Source organism: Festucalex cinctus, chromosome 14, assembly GCF_051991245.1.
Source record: "Festucalex cinctus isolate MCC-2025b chromosome 14, RoL_Fcin_1.0, whole genome shotgun sequence".
Lineage (NCBI taxonomy): Eukaryota > Metazoa > Chordata > Actinopteri > Syngnathiformes > Syngnathidae > Festucalex > Festucalex cinctus.
In genome coordinates, this window is record NC_135424.1 from 4,564,510 (window position 1) to 4,582,682 (window position 18,173).

The 18,173-nt window shown below is 39.8% G+C and overlaps 1 protein-coding gene across 16 annotated transcripts in view; it reads left to right on the forward strand.

Annotated features, from left to right (window-relative positions):
• Positions 1-18,173, forward strand: part of LOC144001411 (uncharacterized) — a 127,215-nt gene that overhangs the window by 2,385 nt on the left and 106,657 nt on the right. For 12 of the 16 annotated variants that reach the window (XM_077495705.1, XM_077495707.1, XM_077495708.1 and 9 more), the window contains exons 2-3: positions 10,748-10,800; positions 10,959-11,162. In XM_077495705.1, coding sequence (XP_077351831.1) covers positions 11,039-11,162 — 124 coding nt within the window. In that variant the 5' untranslated portion in view covers positions 10,748-10,800; positions 10,959-11,038. Of the gene's footprint in view, positions 1-8,495; positions 11,163-18,173 lie in introns of those variants that run through there. The other 4 variants (XM_077495695.1, XM_077495694.1, XM_077495699.1 and 1 more) reach the window with 4 other exon arrangements.

Here is an 18,173-nt window from a genome sequence, read left to right on the forward strand (position 1 = left end):
GAAAAAGCACGCAAGGAGACGGTCATGCGGCGTGGACGGCAACTTTTTATTCCGCATCTTGATTAGACACAAATGTTTGGACATTCTCCGTTATGGACTTTTGTGTGACCACATTTAACTGGAATGTCACGGTAGACGTCTCGCTAGAGTGCAGGCGGAATTTTCTGAAAACTTTTTTGGCGTTCAAGGGCTTCTTGTTTTAAGACAGTCAACGTGCCCTATTTATGAAAAATTATGAGCAAATTGGACAAATTTAGATTAAGAAAAAGTCAAATTAAGTCCACCTTATTTTTTTAATTTCACCCGAAAACAGCAAACGCTAAAATGTACTCAGTCCTGTGCTCCACGTCTCTATTAAGTTAAATGAAAATCTACTTTTTCTCACAGGTAGGATTGGCAACACGTAGCACTGGACAACGATTGCACTGCCCGGCTCACTACTCCTGTCCTGTTCCGTCCTGTCCTGTTTTCTACTCGCTATGTCCCATCCTTACCACTGCCTTCCCAGTCTGCATCTACAGTACAACATCCAACTCCTCGCCCTGACCCCTTGATCTGTTCCAATCTGTCCTGTCCTATTCTCTGCATCCCTTTCTCACAGGGTAAAATATATCTGGCCCACCTTCCTTGTCCTGTTCTGTCCCAGTCTGTCCAATTTGCTACTTGTAATGTCCCTTGCTCATCGGGTGTATCGCTGGCTCCCAAGTCTTTTGGTAAAATCCAAAACCTGGCTGGTGGCACCTGTCCTGTGCCGTCCTGTCCTATTTGCTATTTAAGATTAAAAACTTCCACAAATGTTTGGCCATTATCAGAAGTGGACGTTTCAGTGATTTGTGTGGAAAAAGAATTTGTTCTGTCCTAAGCCGCATCCTGTTCTATGTCTCACGTCCTTTCCTCACTGGGTCTTGCACTGCCTTCCCAGTCCTAATATGGATAAAATCCAACTACTATGTAATGTTATTGTTGTTTTTATTCTTTCCCCTCTGTTGGTCCCCTTTGAAACCATGTTTTGTCGGACTTCATTTCCAATAAATATCCATCTTAGAAAAACTGTTCCGACATCTAAAGGGATACAGATCCACCATACTAATCCTTCTAACGGTATGTGTCCTATTTACTGTTTTACTGTGTCAACATGACTGCTGTGAAAAAGGCCATTAAAACAACAAAGCTAGCGGTGGCCTACCAAAATGAATCGTGTAATATGCTGCTCGCAAACACAATCAACAGATTTTCACCTCTCAGACCTGTTTGTCTGCGCCGTCTTGGAGCATCCCGGTGCCAAAGAACGAGCTAGCTTCAAAATCAACCTCATTAGTCTGATGGTATGATGTAGAGTGTAAAAATGGCTTAGAATGCGCCAATGAGAATTTTTATTTGCAAGTGACTGCATGCTTAAATAACAAAAGAAACTTCTGTACGTGATAAATCATTAACAACTTTTCCTTTTGACCATTTTAAAGCTACCGTTTTCTTGGCATGTGCTCGCAAATTAGCCTGTGATTTATTATTCTTTTTTATTTATTCATTTATTTATGTATTTATTTAATTGACCTTACAAAAACCAGCGAGAGTTTGGAGTTCGGTAAAAAAAAAAAAAATCTCCATGTAGGTAAATTCATGTATGTGTGTGTATATATATATATATATATTAGGGGTGTGAATTGCCTAGTACCTGACGATTCGATTCGTATCACGATTCACAGGTCACGATTCGATTTGATACCGATTAATCCCGATACGAATTTATAAGTCGATTGTTGCGATTTTTTTTCATTCAAATTTAGAAAATACTAATCAGTAAGCTTGTAGAGTGTAAGATTTATATGAAAATGTATTATTTATTTATCTGAAATTTCAGTCTTATAGAGGTTGTAATCTGTTTCATGTTTGAACAGCATTAAAATAAAATATTATGGCTTAATGTTCCGTTCATATAACATTCTTCCATGCTCAAGGTGTGAATCCTAACCCGAAGTCAGACGTTTTGTTGAATATTTTTCCATTAGAAATGGAAGTTTAAAAATCGATTCACACACACACAAAAAACAAAAAAAAGGCAATGATGATAAGACGTTGAATTCTGAGCTCTTAAAAAAAAAAAAAAAAAAAAAAACGATTTTTTTTTTATTGAATCGATTCGAGAATCGCGCGATGTAGTATCGCGATATATCGCCGAATCGATTTTTAAACACCCCTAATATATATATATATATATATATATATATATATATTACGATACTACATCGCGCGATTCTCGAATCGATTCAATAAAAAGAAATCGATTTTTTTTTTAATTTTATTTTTTTAAGAGCTCATAATTGTTCATTCGTTAGTCTTACCGATTCAACGTCTTATCATCATTGCCTTTTTTTTTTTGTGTGTGTGTGTGAGTGAATCGATTTTTAAACTTCCATTTTTAATGGAAAAATATTCAACAAAACGTCTGACTTCGGGTTAGGATTCACACCTTGAGCATGGAAGAATGTTATATGAACGGAACATTAAGCCTTAATATTTTATTTTAATGCTGTTCAAACATGAAACAGATTACAACCTCTATAAGACTGAAATTTCAGATAAATAAATAATACATTTTCATACAAATCTTAGACTGTACAAGTTTACTGATTAGTATTTTCTAAATTTGAATGAAAAAAAATCGCAACAATCGACTTATAAATTCGTATCGGGATTAATCGGTATCGAATCGAATCGTGACCTGTGAATCGTGATACGAATCGAATCGTCAGGTACTAGGCAATTCACACCCCAAATATATATATATATATATATATATATATATAACATGCTTTAAATTATCTATTAGACCACCAATATTCCACCACTTCAAAAATTATACCGGATAAACCGAAGCAATCCTTTCCAAAGGTCCCGTAAAAAAAAAAACATTGTCACGGTCATGTGACTCGTCATTTACTCAACGGATACACGGACAATCTCCATAAATGTTAATGTTTGTCTTCACACATGAAGTGCTGCAGCTGAGATTCAAAACCCAAAATCTCAGAATGTGTGAAATGGACATGCTAACGCTAGTACGCCGAGCTGCCAGAAAATGATAATAAAATGCATTATTAATACTACATGTTTTTTTCTCAAAGTCTCTGGAAACATAGTCGAAGCGAGTAAAGAGTACAAGGCGAGCCACAGCAGGCCAAGCAACAACAAGAACTTTTCGAGTCAAGGCTGTGAGTGGACATCCAGTCGGGAGAACATGTATCTGACTACTTTTTACTTTTACTTTTGTACAGCCAAAAAAAAAAACAACAACATTCCTGCAGTCTCACATGCAGAGGTTTACACAGGATAGTTTGTTGTGTGCAAGGGAGAAAAAAAAAAGAAAAAACTAGCAAGCCGGTGTCCCCAGAGCAGCAGCCGACTTCACCTTGGCGGAGTAATGCTGTGATATTCTGTTTATTCTTCACTCACTTCATTTTACTCAGAGGAAATCCTCTGGAGATGGCTTATCTTGGAGCTGGAACAGGTGCACTCTAATTTACTCCTATTGCTTGGGGAGCCCAGGGGCCCCTGTAGAGAAGAAAGTAGCGATGTAGCGCACTCCAACTGTAGAGCACAAACAGCCGCAGAAAGAGCATTTAATCGAAAAGAAAGGAAAAACACACCGAGCGCGAGCTTTTTTTTTTGTTTTGCCAGTTTGGATGCCAGGGAAAAAAAAAATATGGGAGAGGAAGGAGCTGTCATTGAATTTCACTTTGATTGGGTTGATGTTGTTTACTTTGCGCTGAAGGGTCGTGCTACACTTGACAAAGCAGCAGATGACGTCGGGGAGCGCTTGTTTTATTACCGCCGCATAAGCAAACGATTCCTTTCACGTTTTGGGCGCAGAAGACAATGTCAAACGTTCCCGAAAGGCGGACATTTGGGAAGTTGAGCAACATATGTCGGGAAAACGTGCGTCTAAAGTCAAACAAAGCGCAGAGATGAAGTTAAATGGGAAGTCAAGTCCAAAATTGTCCTTGCGAACGTCACATGGCCACAACAGATGATCGGTCATAGTTTGAGCACTTGAGCAACTGTGATGTCATTTGACAACAAGTGGCAAAATGGCCGTCCGCTGAGGTGGATAAAAACAAGTGGATTTTTTGGCTTAACTCATATTCTACAAACGAAATATTAATCACAATCTTGTCATTCATCTAGGGGAGGCACAAATAACATATTATAAAGAAATATTTTTGACTTGACTTCCTCTTTAAGTTGAAGTCCAATATTGTTAACACATTTCTTTCCACTAAATTGTGACTTTTTTTCTGTTAATTTATATATATATATATATATATATATATATATAATAGTTAATTAGCTTTTAGTTCACCAATGATTTTACATTTATGGTTGTTCTTGTAATATGCAATTTTCAGAATTTTTTTCAATATAAAAATTACGTTTTCCTTTTAGTATTTTATTGTTACATTTACGACTTCATACTTGCAAAATTATAGACTTTTCTTCTAACATGATATTTTTGTCTGAATAAAAATGTGAAATATTGTAGTTTTTTTGTAGTAACATTCCCTTTTTATTATCATAGGACTTTATTTAAAAAATATATATATTAATGTGTTTATATTGGCTTTTGTTCTCATAATATTTCAACTTTTTCCCCTCCTGATTTTGATGGGTTTTTTTTTTGTAACATTATGGCATTTTTATTATAATATTAGAATGTTGCTGCCATAAAATTAGTAATTTATTAATTGGTTTAAATTACAACTATGATTTATTTTATTTTTTTTACTTTTTGGGAACAAAATAACTTTAATTACACTTTTTCCCCTCATAATTTTACTATTTAGTTATACTTTTTCTATTTGTCGTATTATTTGTATTTATTTTTAGAAAACTCTTTTGTTATATTCTAGAATATATTCTTTCTTTAGATATTTTTTCTTTATATAAATATGACATTTATTTCTCAAAATACTGATAGTTTTGTGCAACTTTTGTTGAAATTTGCAACATATTTCTTATAATATTCTTTTTTTTTTTTTTTTTTTTCTGGTAACCTTCCAACATTCTGACTTGATTTGATAGTTTCCAGCGTGTTGCCTTTCTGCTCCTGCACACTCTCCAGCTTTCAACTGTGAATTTACTCCCCAATTCCTTTTCTTGCTCGAACTATGTCGTCTTTTTTTGTGTGTGTTTTGAAGAGTGGAGCTGCTATGTTATTTGTTCGCTATATTATAAGTCTGAATTCAGTCAGTATTTTTGTTTTGTGTTGTTGCTCCCCGGGGAGTTACGCAATCAAAGCAGATGCCTGGAGCGGTCGAGAAAAGCGCCCCTTGTGAATAAGAGAAAATCTTGTACACAGCATTTTTTTTTTCTTTTTTTCGTGTGTGTGTGTGTGTGTGTGTGTGTGTTGCGGGAAGGCGGGGCATGACAACAAAGCAAATATATGGCATTGTTCTCCCAACACTGCACCTTTTTGAAAAGACAATCCTCGGCATGTGTCACACCGCTTGACTGTGCTCACCGGGGTGGGAAAGGAGAGCACCTTTGGACTGGCACCCTCGCTCGTATTCATGAATGCAAAGTGTCAATTTCACACTGGATCAAATAGAGTTAACCCCTTTGCCACCGCAACTGTGTTGCAGTTTTTTAAGCAGCTGTTTTTCTTTTTATAGTTTAAAAAAAAAAAAAAAAAAAAAAAGGAAAGTCCAAATGTATGAGTTGTAATACCAAATTGTGCCACATTCAGGTCTACTGTCTTTTGCTTTAGCGACATGCTAACATTGACAGTCACAGTTTTAGAGGCAAATGTATTTCAAAATAAAAGTCCCAATTTGGTTATTTCTTTTTGGTCGCACCACATGATCATTCAGAAAATGGGCAAACTTCTCTGTCAACGACCCAAACACTAACAATGGCTGTCAATGCTCATGAGCTCTTCCTTTTATTTTTTTTGAGGGGACAAGATGATCGGCTTTTCCTCCTTCTCAGCGAGAGGAGAGGAGTGGGTGAGCAATTATGCACGGAGGAGGATCTGTTGAATAATGTGTATTGTTACTTTAAAAAATAAAATAAAATGGATCCTCTTTGACTGTTGGGTACTAGTTAGCCCCAAGGTCAAAATGAGTAGCTTGTTCTAAAAAAAATGTGACGGGAAGTGTGATTTACTAAGAGAAATTAAAATGGAAGAAAAATGTTAAACTTTTTTTATTTTTATTTTTTTTAATCATTAACATGGTATTTAGTTCTTCTGTTCCAAAGATGGGGAGGGAGGAAATGCAGTTTGTATTTACCCATTTTTTTTTTTTAATTTGCTGTAATTTTAGGATTATGATTGTGTAATATTTCATCAGAATCTAATATAATATCAGCTCATGCCTTTTTTGCACTGGTGGTGTCCATCTAAGCACTCCATAATATGCGGGGGCCCACCCACTGAATTCGTCTTTTTTTTTTTCCTTTGTGTCTGCTTGACTTACATTATACTGCCCCCTGGTGGCCGAGGGCAGGTACACCAGAAGGAGCAGCACATTGAATTGGATTGCAGCATTTCTGTCTTTTACATTTAACTGAATTACGTTATTACTCTATGCTCTATTTTTTATAAATTACACCACTCGAGATTATTTTTTACTGATCAACAACACAAACAAAATGTTCATTTTGTACACTTTTAATGAGTGTGAGCAGCCCCCCCGGCCTTGTGTGTGCGCGTGTTTTTTAATCACCTTTTTTTGTGTGCGTGTGACATGTTTGGCGGCAAGATGATTGTATATGCTTGAGGGACTTTTTGGACTTGTTGTCAAGTGGAGAGCATTTGAGCCAATCAATAGCTGTCCGTCCTGTGGCACGCTCGTACGCCGCCATTAGGAAAGGAGCCTGCTTAAAGCAAGCTCAGCCAATACCATTAGCCCTAGCCTAAGGGCAGCTCCGTGCCTTAGTCAGGGGTAGGCACCTGCCCCCGTCAACCCCCACCCTCTCGCCCCCCTGAACCCCAACCCCCCCTACCCCCACCATTAAGAGCCTCCCGTGAGACTTCATTTGGACACATCGGCCAAAGAGCACTTCTTTATTCCCTCTCTTTTCTTTCCCCGGCTCCACCAAAAATCAATACATAGCCCCCCCCCCCCCCCCCCCCCCTCGCCCTTCTTTTTCGCGATTATTTTCACAATTTTGCCTCCATATTATTCTCTCCTCTGCCCAAAAAAAAAAACATAAACACAAGCTACTTCCCCCCCAACTCCTGTGTGTGTCTTTTCATCTGCAATTTCCTGCTCCTAATGTTTCCACCCCTCACAGGGAAGAGCGTGCAGGAATAATTAAATTACATTCGTTTAGCAAAGAGGCCGGAAAATTGTCAGGTACGGTTCTGGAATTATGCCGGAAATTTTCCATGGGGAAATTTGGGGTCTCATTTGTACAGACGTAGAGTTATAGACACAAACATTGGGGGTGTTTTGTTTTGTCATAAGCTAATATGCACTTCAACTAATACAGTATTGCCTGTACAGTTAATAATGTATTTTATTTTCATTATTTTATTTTATTTTGCCGAGTGGGTTGCATCTTTTCACAGGGTTAAGGTTATAATAGTAATAATGGGATAATATAATAAGTATCACTCTCACACGATTAGAGCCACACTGTAATGAAAACACCTGTAAAAACATTCTAAAATCACGAGGGAATTGTGATGTTGCAAGTTTCAAGTCATAATATTATGACTATGAGCAATATATAAATACCCCCCCAAACCCCGTCCCCAAACTGTAAAACTGTACAGTATTATGAAAATAAACAGTTGTTCAGTCACTGCACTTGTTTGGTCTTTACATGCACCTTAAAAATAACACTATATGGGTTTAAAATAAATAATCCCAAATTGGGTAATTTTCACCAATAATGCGTTATTTGGCTATGACTTCTGCAGTTTTAAGGGTGAATCTTTCGTCTCTAAAATTATGACGTATAAAGGCATAACATTACAAGTGGTAATAAAATAAATTAAAGAAAAAATATCGTATTATGTTACAATTTTTTTCCCCAGCTTTTTCTCAAAATTATACAACTTCATTTCTGTAATATTCTCACTGTAAATTATGCATTTTTCTTGTAGCACTAATTTAGTCTTAGTTTAAAGGCATTTTCTCATATTCAAATTTCCTTTCACTTGTAATAGCATAATAGTCTTCATGAAATCACAACTTTGATGAAAATTTTTGTTTTTTACTTTGTTTTCAAAACATTTGTGTTGTAATATGTTATCTTCATAAAATGCAAAAAAAAAAAATAGAATAATATGATATATATTTTTTTGTAATATTATAATTGTAAAATTCTAACTTTTTATACCACAGCTTTGTTTAAACTTTTTCTTTTAATGTTATGATTTTATACTTAAAAAAGAAAAAATTAAAGATGTTCTCGGAATTATACAACTATTCTTAGAAAGTAGTTACATTTTTTTTTAAATTATTATAATGTATTATTTCTATATTATATTCTGTTGTGCCCTCCCAGGAAAAAGAAAACGTTTTGCACCTCTCCCCCCGATCAAGTCTCCGTTGTGATCCTAAATTCAAAATAGTATTGTCTATAATATTGTTATAAGTACACCTCTGTAAAACATTAAAACAAAAAGAAAACATAAAAAAATAGAGCAACTTATAACAAAGAATGACTTCATTAAAATTTTTACGGCTGACAAAGAAAATATTTGAAGCGTATTAATTTGCCTGGAATTAAAAACGAATAAATAAATGAGAGCGCTACTGCCACCTACTGTAGTGGATGTGCAATTGCAAAAAAAATAAAATAAAAATGAATTGAAAAAAGCATCTCTCTCAGGTCACATGTGCCACCAAACCAACTATCAGCACATTAATCCGTTTATTTTTTCACACGATGAATATTGAATAAAACTAGCATCTGCATCATTCATCACCAGCCAAAAAGTTTGATTGATTAAGCAGGAAAGCTGCAACACAACCTGATATCATGTTGTTGTTTTTATCTGTGAAATTGTTTGACATCCCATAATTCCCCATACAAACTATTAGGATTGTGCAAGTCTTCTCCTGGTGATATCAAACACATGTCCCATGCTGTGCGGCCATGGGGGTCACGCCGCTCCGGTTTTGACCCCGTGTTATATTTTATGAATTCTCCTTTCCCCCGCCGCTTGCAGGCGGTCCAGCGTGTAAGTCATTTGTTTTTGACACTCAATGAGGGAGACATCAGCGCTGAAATATCTGAGCAGTAATGAGCGCACTTCCTGCTCTGACCGTGTCATAACGCCGAAGCCCTGGAGAGCGGGCGAGCGGGGCCGCCGCGTAAATGGCTCTTGGCTGAGTCTCGTTTTATTGCGAGTCGATGACCTCACGCAAAAGTTTCCGGACTGCTCGCGTGACCTCGTATTCCATCGTTACAGTGATGATTCTCAAAGCGTGTGGCATGGGGAAAAAAAAAAAAATCATCATCTAAGTATAATTCGGTTGTATTCGACTTTTTAGTGCAATACGTTTTTCAACATTTATTTAAGCACAATTATGTACTCTTTGGTACTTTTTTTTTATTTATTTTTTTTAAAGATGGTACATGGCGTAAAAAGTTATTGCATCCGAGAATTGGGGAGGAGGGGCTCTTTACCCTAATAACTGTGAAGAGTGATAGCCGCTTGCAGAGCGCCGGCCATTTCTGCGGCCGCCTTTATCGATCGGGGGCCCTAATGAGCAGCCGCCGAGCTGCGGCTAATGGTGTTGTGTCTGCTGTCCGTGGTAAACGCCCACGTAGAGATTAGCCTTCCCGAGAGATTGGGGTGGGTGGGGGGGGGAGGTGCTGGCAGGAAGGTTTTGCCAGTCCCGAGCCCTCGGGGTGCGAGCGACACACTTGAGGGGTCAAGGTAAATATCAAATGAACAAGAGGGCCTTTCCCCCCCCCCTCTTTGGCTCTTTGGGGCCCCCGCCAACATTTGCGTCTGAAAGTGCTTTGACACGATAACAACGCTGTGTAAACATTCAGTTTCAGGCTTTAAGCGTGTAAATCTGGATTAGAAGTGGAGCGACGATGCATGCTAACCTGCAATTGACATTTTCAGGGTAACAACACTTTGACAGTAGCACAAAAAAACTTTTTGGATTTACATTTGTGAAATGATATAGCCAGTAAGTACAGACGTTGGCTATCGAAGTAGTAGTCGTAATTATAGGAGTGTGGAACTGGCACTGCATCATTTTTGACTGGTGAGTGCTAGTACTCAAATGTACTAGTAGACTAAATGCTACAAACACAGCATATTTTCCCATAATACAATGGGGTATTGCACAAGTCAAGAAAATGGGGAAAAAAATGCTTAAAAGAACTGAAAGGAATGAGACAAAAGCATAGTTTTTAATGTGGATTTAAAAGCGTTTATACTTGAGGCTGAATTCACTTGAGTTGGCAACTTAATCCATTTGCATGCAGCATGGCAGCAAAATGCAACTTCACCGTGTTTGTTTTGAAATCTGTTCAAATCTCTCCACTAATTGAGCCAAGTTTGCAGACGTCATAACCCTACTGGGTTTATATTCAATTATCATATTTATCATAGTAGTAGAGCAGGTATTAGTAGCAATTTTTCATTTGTATTAATTTTCTTATTATTTACTTCATGTCTTATAAAGTCAGGAATGTATACTTAAAAAGTAGAAATTCATTTACAAATGTGTTGTGTGCTGTCCATTTTCACTTTTTCCAAGTTTGCTTCTTTCAGGTCAAGTTAGTAGAAATGCTCTATTGTCCGATGAAGCCAAGTAAACCCAACTGGTATGCTGAATCATCAATTCATGAAAAACACATATCCCATTCTTTCCGCCTGTTTAAAGTAGCGGTGCCGATAATGCGGACCTCCATAATGGAGTCCAACTTTCATCTAATTTGCATGAGCGAGCTGTGCACTTTGTGTCTTTGTTTAATTGTTGTAGTTGTAAAGAGTCACCACCGGAATGGAGACTTCGGCAAAGTGCTTGAGTGCTAACGGGAGACCGCCATTGACAGACTGCTAATGGCTTATTTGACTTCGGAGATGGCCCTGGCACAAACGCGGCCGCCCCGCGCCGTACCCTCGGCGGCCATCGGCGGCGGCTCGCCGTGGACGACATGCGACGACTTCAGCAGATTCCCCGACCGTAAGTGCCCACCAGGCGCCCGGCGTGCCAGTCTTCAAAAGAAGACGCTCATGGTGACATGGGGAGCCGTTGGTGCCTCCATAAAAGTCACAAACCTGCTGTCATGAGGGGGGGTTGGCTGCTTTGACAATTAAAACCAACACACACGCAAAAAATGCATCTTTATGACCTTAAGGCTGGATTTACAAAGCAGGTCCATGTACGAAAAGTGGGACAAAATTTCAGAAGTTTAAAAAGTAAAAGCAAAAACGTCTGTCATATGTTTCCATCTCTCTCACTTCCTCTCATAGACGAACAGAATTTACAGTAGACTAGAGCAGGCTAAAAAGTGTCAGATGTGGCGGCCATGTTGGCAGGGATGACTTTCCGATCAAAACGTTGAATGGGCAGATATGTCGGCCATGTTAGCAGGAGAGAGAGTCCCTAGAAATGTAATGGAGCATAGATGTTAGCTTAGCGTCGCAAGCGGCACTTAGCTTAAAAGGAGTAAGTCGTATCAACTTGTTTAGTGAGTAATGTACACATCTTTCATGCTATTTATGGTATACTGTAATACAGTTATTGTTTTTTTTGTTTGTTTTGTTTTGTAAAGCTTTTATCTAATGACCACAAATATGAAAAAAGGAAGCGCTAACGTCGTGGCTAATGAACAACAATATCCCTCCACAAGCACCAACAAACTTTGTTAGTTAGAACAAACTGTTTTAAAACGTGTTTGTTTTATGTATTTATTTACAATAATTTTGTAACTGATGTCGCTATAAAATGTTTGATTGCCTATACATGCCACAAGCACTACTTTTGTATTGATCAAGCTCCTTAATCCACTTCAACAGACATGCCACAAGATGGCAGCACAAAAATTAAACGTCGACTTTTTCAGCAAAGAACAGATATTCCTTTGCATCAAACGCGGTCGATCCGATTTGTGTTTACACTGCACCCGCATTGACAGATATTCGATCCGCATTATCATCAATATTTGTAAGAGGCTAGAGACAAATCTGAAGGTGTATTTCCATGACGTCAAGATGGAATTCGCATATAGTTTATCCAATCTCTGCATTTACGCTGTCACATATCTGAATTGCGCTACTCCATAGCAAAAAAAAAAAAAAAAAAATCAGAATTGCAGGCTAAATCCAACCTAAGACTCACTGGACACTTCCTCGGCAGCTTCGGCGGTAGCGTGAGGCGATGCATTGTAATGAGGACCGTTTGGAGTCACACTGGCGTGTCCTGGCAAACGGCGAGCATGTAAAACAGAAGTGTCAATTATTCAACGTGAGCAGGAGGATGTATGGAGTGACACGGGAGGGTGGACAGGGGCCGACTAAGCCTGGGGCACACCGAGGCTGCCGCTTTGATGCCAGTGTGTGGGCCTGCAAGGAGCGCTGGGTAATCTGGAGGAGAAACCGAGCGCTCCTTCGCTTCCTTTATGTCCTACTCGCTTTTTTTTTTTTTTTTTTGGTAACCCCCCCTTCGGACGCGCCCTGGCCCGCTATCGCACGTACATAACCAGCCCATATACACGCCCACGTGCAATGACATGAAAGCAGGTCTCCTTTGTTCATTAGGCAAACAGGAGCAGGCAGCACATGTTACAGATAATAAAGTTGCGAGCGGCTGATTTTGGCGGCGGCATTGTCACGCCGCCGACATTACTCATTTATACAATGAACACTAAAAGTTCTCCCCTCGCGAGCCCCGTACAATAGCAAGCTTAATTACATTAAGTTTGGCGAGGGAGGGTGGGGCGGCGGAGTTAATGGATGACATTTTTGCTACACGGCGAGCGCTCCTTCTAATAACAATGGGAACCCAAATAAGACCTAATTAATATGCATAGCGGAGGCCAATGAACTTAATTGTCAAGTTGCTTTTATCAACCTGTCAAAGGGTTGACAATTAAAACGGGCCGTGTTGAAACTTTAATGAGCGGCAAGTAGCAGACGAGGGAACAAAAAGACGCCAGCTTCAGCCGTCATGAAAGACACTACACGACAACTGGCCATTATTATTTCCTTTCAGGGATGAAACTATGCAAATCGCATGATGCATTTTTAAATAACGAGTCAATGAGTGATATTTAATTTATCGCCTATACTCTTAGAATGAATATTTCATGCTGTTTTTAAGTTGACGAATTCATTAGGTAATTTGGCAAGCACGGCGAGTTCTTTTGGGTGCCGTGTGCGTCGGCCCCCCGGTGCACACTTTAGTGTACGTTTAGAAACAAAGTTTAGAACTAGTTTGAAGTCATTCGAGCATAGTCATTCAAACGTACTGCAAAGGGAATCGAATGCATTGATAAAGTCGTTCGAAGTATTGGTAATGTATTGGTAAAATGTTGGCTAAATGCTACAAACATAGCATTTTTTTCCCCATAATGCCACAGGCTATTTTATTTCCCATAATGCCTTGGAGTAATCTCACAAGTGCGCATGCGCACGTCACTACTCCATGGCATTATGAAAAAAGTCACGTTTTTAGCATTTAGACTACGTTTTATCAATACTCAACTCAACTTTATAAAGCGCTTTCAGAACAGGCATTGCTGTGTACAAAGTGCTGTACATAAACATAAATATCGGTTGTGCAGTAAAGAATAAGGTAACAAAACAAGAACAAAGCAAACATTTTGAAGTGCGTATACAAGTTTCTTTTATGTAGGCGAGTGAATAAATAAGTAAATAAATGCATAAATAAGTAGACTAAACATCAAACTCATACACAGCACAAAACACCAAAAACAAGTTTGAACAACTTTGCCAACACGTTCAAACGATTTAATCAATACGTTTGAACGACTTTACTAATAAGTTTGAGCAACTTTACCAATACACTGGAAGTTGTACTATAAATTAAGGGTACAGTCGAAAGGAAAAAAAGATCACAGAAGAACTTATTGTGAAACATATAACTTAAAATGTCTCTGACATACTTTTATCAAATTTCCCAAATCAAGAATAAATAGTTCACTTGAAATCTGAGTTTAAATAAAAAAAAAAAAAACAGCATTGTTTTTTTTTTTTTTGTTTTTTTTTTAAATACAAAAGTTATCCATTGCATTTTCACTCGTGGAGGCAGCACTTCATGACCAAAACAAAAGTACATAAAATTACAATTTCTGTACCAATTTTAACACTTTTCCACATCCTCTTTTTTTTTTAAATGATAGTAGTAAATGGTACATCATTTATTTTCCACCTTACAAGGCCCCTCAAAGCGCTTTACATTCGACTACTCATTCACCTACTGATGAGCCAGCATCAGGAGCAACTGGGGGTTCAGTATCTTGCTCAAAGATACTTTGATTCTGTCACAATGGCATGGATCGAATCCACAATCTGTGGGTTGCGATACGACCACAATTACCACTGATCCATGCCACCCCCTTAACCCTTATCCACTTATCCCGTTTCAATTTGTTCCTGAAATGATAATGCAGCTATCTGAAAACTTTAGATCTGTTTTCAAAACTTTTCAAGTTCCAAAAAGCTGCTCCTGTTGTTTTTTTGTTTTGTTTTTTCCCCTTAATCTGTTTTCAGTTGAAAGAGGTGCAGTGTAAACAGCCCCAAAGAGTCTGTCAAGGAGAACAGCCTGCATGCGCCATGTTTGCGCCGTAGGAAGGAAGCATTCTGGAGTTCTTTTTCCCTTCCCAACATTGACACGGGCATGTCTCGGCTCCAGAAGGGGGTGTGTGGGGGGGGAAAGTGCTGACTCACTCCCAGTGCGCTGGTTGTTGTTCTCCCTTACAGATGTGACCGTTAATAGGCCCGCATCCATAATCATTAGTGTGTCTCAGTGCACAGGTACCCGATGGGCCCCGTGCGTCTGCCATTTGGTCTCGGTTCACTGTGCCTGCCTGCAGATGTGAGACGCACACACACCTGCTCGGGGGAGGTTGGCGAGGGGGGGGGCTCTGGAACGGACCGCCGCCATCCGTCACAGCTCACGCCGCCGCAGCCGCTCTGTCGGAACAAGGCCTCGGTTCCGGTCGGGCGGCCCTCAGACTGTAGGTCAGCGGCCGTCTCTCGTGATGAATCATATCCTCCTGTCCCTTCACGCCACAGCGAGCCGCCCCGCAAACCTCTTCGCGCTCGGCCGAGCCAAGCGTTAAGCTCAGGTGGGGCGGCACAGGTGAGGGCGCCACCTTAAGGAGAGGCCGCGAATGATGATCCGGACGGGCATCTCTCTGGCGGGCATCGGGCCACGCTTCACACTACATTTGTTGACGTGCGCATGCATGTGCACGTCTCACGCCAGCCCGCCTCCCATCAAGTCCTAATGAGGCCAGCTGGCTCCGAGCGAGGACCAAACCAAACTGGTGGAGGGACGGCGGCGCGGCCGTCCTGGCTCGGCCCGCATGCGTCCACCCTCTCGCTCTCCGCGGTTATCTTGGAGGAGCACGCATCCGCGCGCGTTCGCCGGGTAGATTTGGAAATGGCCGAGGCGGGTTTGTTCAAATGTTCTGTCAGGGAAAGGATGTGCAGAACAAGGCTGCAACAGGAGGAGATGCGGTTCAGAACTGCAGAAAGGAAGAGGGATGCCCGCAGGCACCGTCCGGGGAATATATGGTATCTATAGTAGAACAACAGATGAAATACAGTAGCTGCTTTCCTTAACAATATGCATCAATTGCCATACTGTGAACTTACTTAATCCGCATTCTCATTCAAATCCTGCACTCAAAAGAATTGATCTTACGGATTAACTGGGAAAAAAAAGCACTTTTTGTGGCTTGTAAATTGTCACATTTTCAACAAGATCTTTTAAATTATAAAATGTATTAAACACTTATTAACACTGTTAAAATGGATCTTCGACGTCTATAGCCGTGAATGGCAGTGAACAAGTTCAAAAACACTTTAACATATTACAAATTAATTAACTTTAACTGACCCATCAGTTCAGTCAATCCAACTCAGTAAAGACCTCCGTCAAGGCCAAACACAAAAGGAAGCGTCCATTCATTTTAAGATGATTTGGCATTTTGCTATTCTAGTCATGTCCAGTAGATGGCAGTAATGTGCAATACACATTGGGGGACAAAAAAAAGTATTTAATTCAAAATTTGATTTTACGTTCGGCATCTTGTTTCAAATCTACAGCAAATATGACTCCTTAAACCTACTAACTAACTAACTAACTACTACAACTATAATGGCACTCCTATAACGTAACTGTCGGGCGTCACTTTGCCAAATTTTACACCAACACCATCCCCACCCCAAAATATTTTCAGGACATTATAAAGGACGGTTTGGTTAGCGGTTAGCGGCAGCCCTGACCAAGACCAAACACAAACAACAACAAGAAACATGAACACAAGTTTCATGACGTTGTTTTTCTGTTTCACACCAGTCCTATAGGGGGCAGTAATCAAGTAATTACAAGTTGGATGACAACAAAACAATTTAAATCCAGGTATACGTAGCCAAAAAGACTGAACGAACCAATCATTCCACTTCAGTCCTGTAGATGGTAGCTATATATATATTATATATATATATATATATATATATATATATATATGAATGATGGCATCGACTAATTGACTTTGACTCGACTTTTGCGTTGACTTATAGAATTTGTTAGTCATGTAACCCCTAGTGAGTGGCAGTAATGTGCACTACAAGTTGTTATAAGAAAATGTAATTTTATTTTAATGTCTTTAACTTACCCAAAAATGACTTAAAACCAGAACATAAACCTTCCGAATCGACTTATATTCTCTAATAGATTTTAAAATGTCCTGGTGCAGAGCGGACGTGCAGAACAACAACAAGGGTGCGCTCGCTGCGTCTACAAGTGGAGTTTCGCTTTAGAACAGCAAAAAGGAGGAGATATGCCCGCGGGCACAGTCCAGGGAATATATGGAAACACAATATTACACATTGCTACAGTAACTACAATAAAAAAATAAATAAAACAGATGAAATAGCTGCACTCGGCACTCCAAAACAATACACATCAATTGCCATATTTCCAATTTAGCCCCCATTATCTCCGAGCATCTGTTTTTATTGTTATTATCAGGAAGATCATGCTGCAGTTAATTCCGCCGCAGAGCAATTAGAGCCATTTCACATTATTAACAAGCATTATTGTTGATAAGGGCCAAAGTGGTCTGCAGAGAACGGCGCCTTGTCCAGCCTGTTACTTGGCATCCGCTAATGTCCATGTGGGTGAGTAATTCCGCATCTCCTTGACAACTAACAATAATAAGGCCGCTATTAGCAACACCGGGCGATGCTGCTTATCATTTGTACATGCAAATGATGTGCCGGGGCGCGCAAACATGTGCATGCATTAGCGCGCACACACATAATGAGTTCACACATGCATAAGTATGTGTGTATCAAGATCAATTTATGCACAGATGAATATAAACAATACACCCCCCCACCCCCACCCACCACCTTCATCCACCAATCAGCACTTTAATAAAGCAGCCCAAACAAACATGTTTTTTTTTCTTTCTTTTTTTTTCTTTCTTTTTTTTTCTTTTTTCCCCCTGTGCCCGGGAAGAGAGGCCAGACCGGGGGGAGCACCTTAACAGGTAGCCCCCGGGTGCTTAGCAGAGCCGGGCAAGCCGGGGGGAGGAGAGCGGCTCTGGGAAAGGCGCCGCGGTACTCTGCTTGCTCTCTGTCCACTGATTATGAAGCAGGTCCCAGACGGGTGCCTTGAGGAACCCCCCGGGCAACTCACAGCCTCCCTCTCCTCTGTTACTGGATCTGTCACTGGGGGATTCTGAGTGAAGTGTGAAGAGGGTTGTGCGTGCGTGTGGGTGGGAGTGATGTTGAGAATTCTAAATAGGTGCGTGCTCATTTCTCTCATTTGTTGTCTCTTTGTTTAGTTTTGTTGCAGTGACAACAGTTGATGGGTGGAAGAGGGAGCTCGTGGTCGGTTTTCAGCTCATTTCACTTGCAAGGCCATGCAGCGTACATGCACGCAGGCACATGCACGCACATACATACAAACACTTCTTCACTCTGGGATCAGGCA